Source organism: Octopus bimaculoides, chromosome 6 (assembly GCF_001194135.2).
Source record: "Octopus bimaculoides isolate UCB-OBI-ISO-001 chromosome 6, ASM119413v2, whole genome shotgun sequence".
In the NCBI taxonomy this organism is placed as follows: Eukaryota; Metazoa; Mollusca; class Cephalopoda; order Octopoda; family Octopodidae; genus Octopus; species Octopus bimaculoides.
In genome coordinates this window covers 40,780,483-40,781,794 of record NC_068986.1, presented here as the reverse complement: position 1 = coordinate 40,781,794, position 1,312 = coordinate 40,780,483, and the positions used below count along the sequence as shown (strand labels likewise).

General features: G+C 32.8%; 1 protein-coding gene across 2 annotated transcripts in view; it reads left to right on the top strand.

The window, feature by feature from the left end:
* The first annotated feature begins 892 nt into the window (after nucleotides 1-892).
* Nucleotides 893-1,312, top strand: part of LOC106876895 (17-beta-hydroxysteroid dehydrogenase 14) — a 33,640-nt gene continuing 33,220 nt past the window's right edge. The window contains exon 1 of one of the 2 annotated variants that reach the window (XM_014925642.2): nucleotides 893-1,088. In XM_014925642.2, the coding sequence (XP_014781128.1) occupies nucleotides 1,001-1,088 (88 nt within the window). In that variant the 5' untranslated portion in view covers nucleotides 893-1,000. The remainder of the gene's footprint in view (nucleotides 1,089-1,312) is intronic. The other variant, XM_014925643.2, reaches the window with a different exon arrangement.

The following is a 1,312-nucleotide window of genomic DNA, read 5'->3' as shown; positions in this document are numbered from 1 at the left end:
GTTCTAACTTATCTGGTCTGCCTGATCTGAAACTCCGTTCTTTCGAAATTTCTCTCTCCACCACATCGGAAAAAAATTTTCCCCACAAATTTCTTTATAATCGTAATCTATTCCGTTTGAAAGGTATTTGTATAAAATTTCACTAAAAGATAACCAATTTCCTGAAAGTTATGAGGGAGAAAAGAGGGATCGTGTGAATTTTCCAAAACTCCTCTCCCCGTCCCCTCAGAAAAATTCTTTCTCATAAATCCCTATATACTCTAAATCTACATCATCTAAGCGGTATTTGTTGAAAATTTCGTTAAAAAGTATCCATTTTTCTGGAAGTTATGAGGTAACAAAGTCACGTAGGGTACGCATCAGTAGTTATGCCGAAGTTTCTGTAAAACTTCTTTATAAACATCGAATGGGCATGGGGGTTCACCAGAATTGGTAAATTTTTATATTAACACCCACACGATTTTCACTAAGAGGTAAGTAGTATTTCAAAGAGGTCCATAGGTAGAAAATGGTTAAGAATGCCAGCTCTGTGGAAAAATTAATGCGACATATGCAACCGGTGTAAACTACCGTTTATTTCTGATAGTATTTATTCCAGATATTCGTAAAATAAGCACTATAAATTAATAGAATTCAGTAATTATAACTAAACAGAAGGCAAATGTACCACCACAACGTATATCGGTCAAGTTTCTAAAGATATATGTCAAAACATTTTAAATAACAGAAATGAAATTCGAGTACAATGTGACTAAAGACACGGATAGCTATTATAAATTCTATTGATTTCGTAACTTCGTTTATGCATGTAACCTAAAAAAAGATAATACATGCGCATTAACAGTTTTTATATGTGTGTGTGTGAAAGAAAGGAAAAAGAAAGAAAGTGAGTGTTCTTTTGTATATATATTTATGAGGGAGACTTTTATAACAGAACATTGCAATAACGGGTAGCAACTAGAAGTTACTGAATTTGGTATTTTAAGCGGTATCTCTAGTCATGTCTTCGTCTCTCCGATATAAGGACAAAGTTGTCATTATTACTGGTGGTGCCCGTGGAATTGGAAAAGGATGTGTTGAAACATTCGGTAACTATATTTGTTTTAAATTTCAAGTGTGTGTGTGAGTATATATATATATATATATGTATATTTGAAGGTGATGTACAGAAATTATATAGAAAAAATTAAGGTACTCAGAAACCTGGATGTTTGTACATTTACAGATTTTTATTAATCTCACATATTAAGTGAAGCGCTTTTCACCTAGTCGTGTAGGTTTTTCAAATTGTTTGAAAAACCTACACGACTAG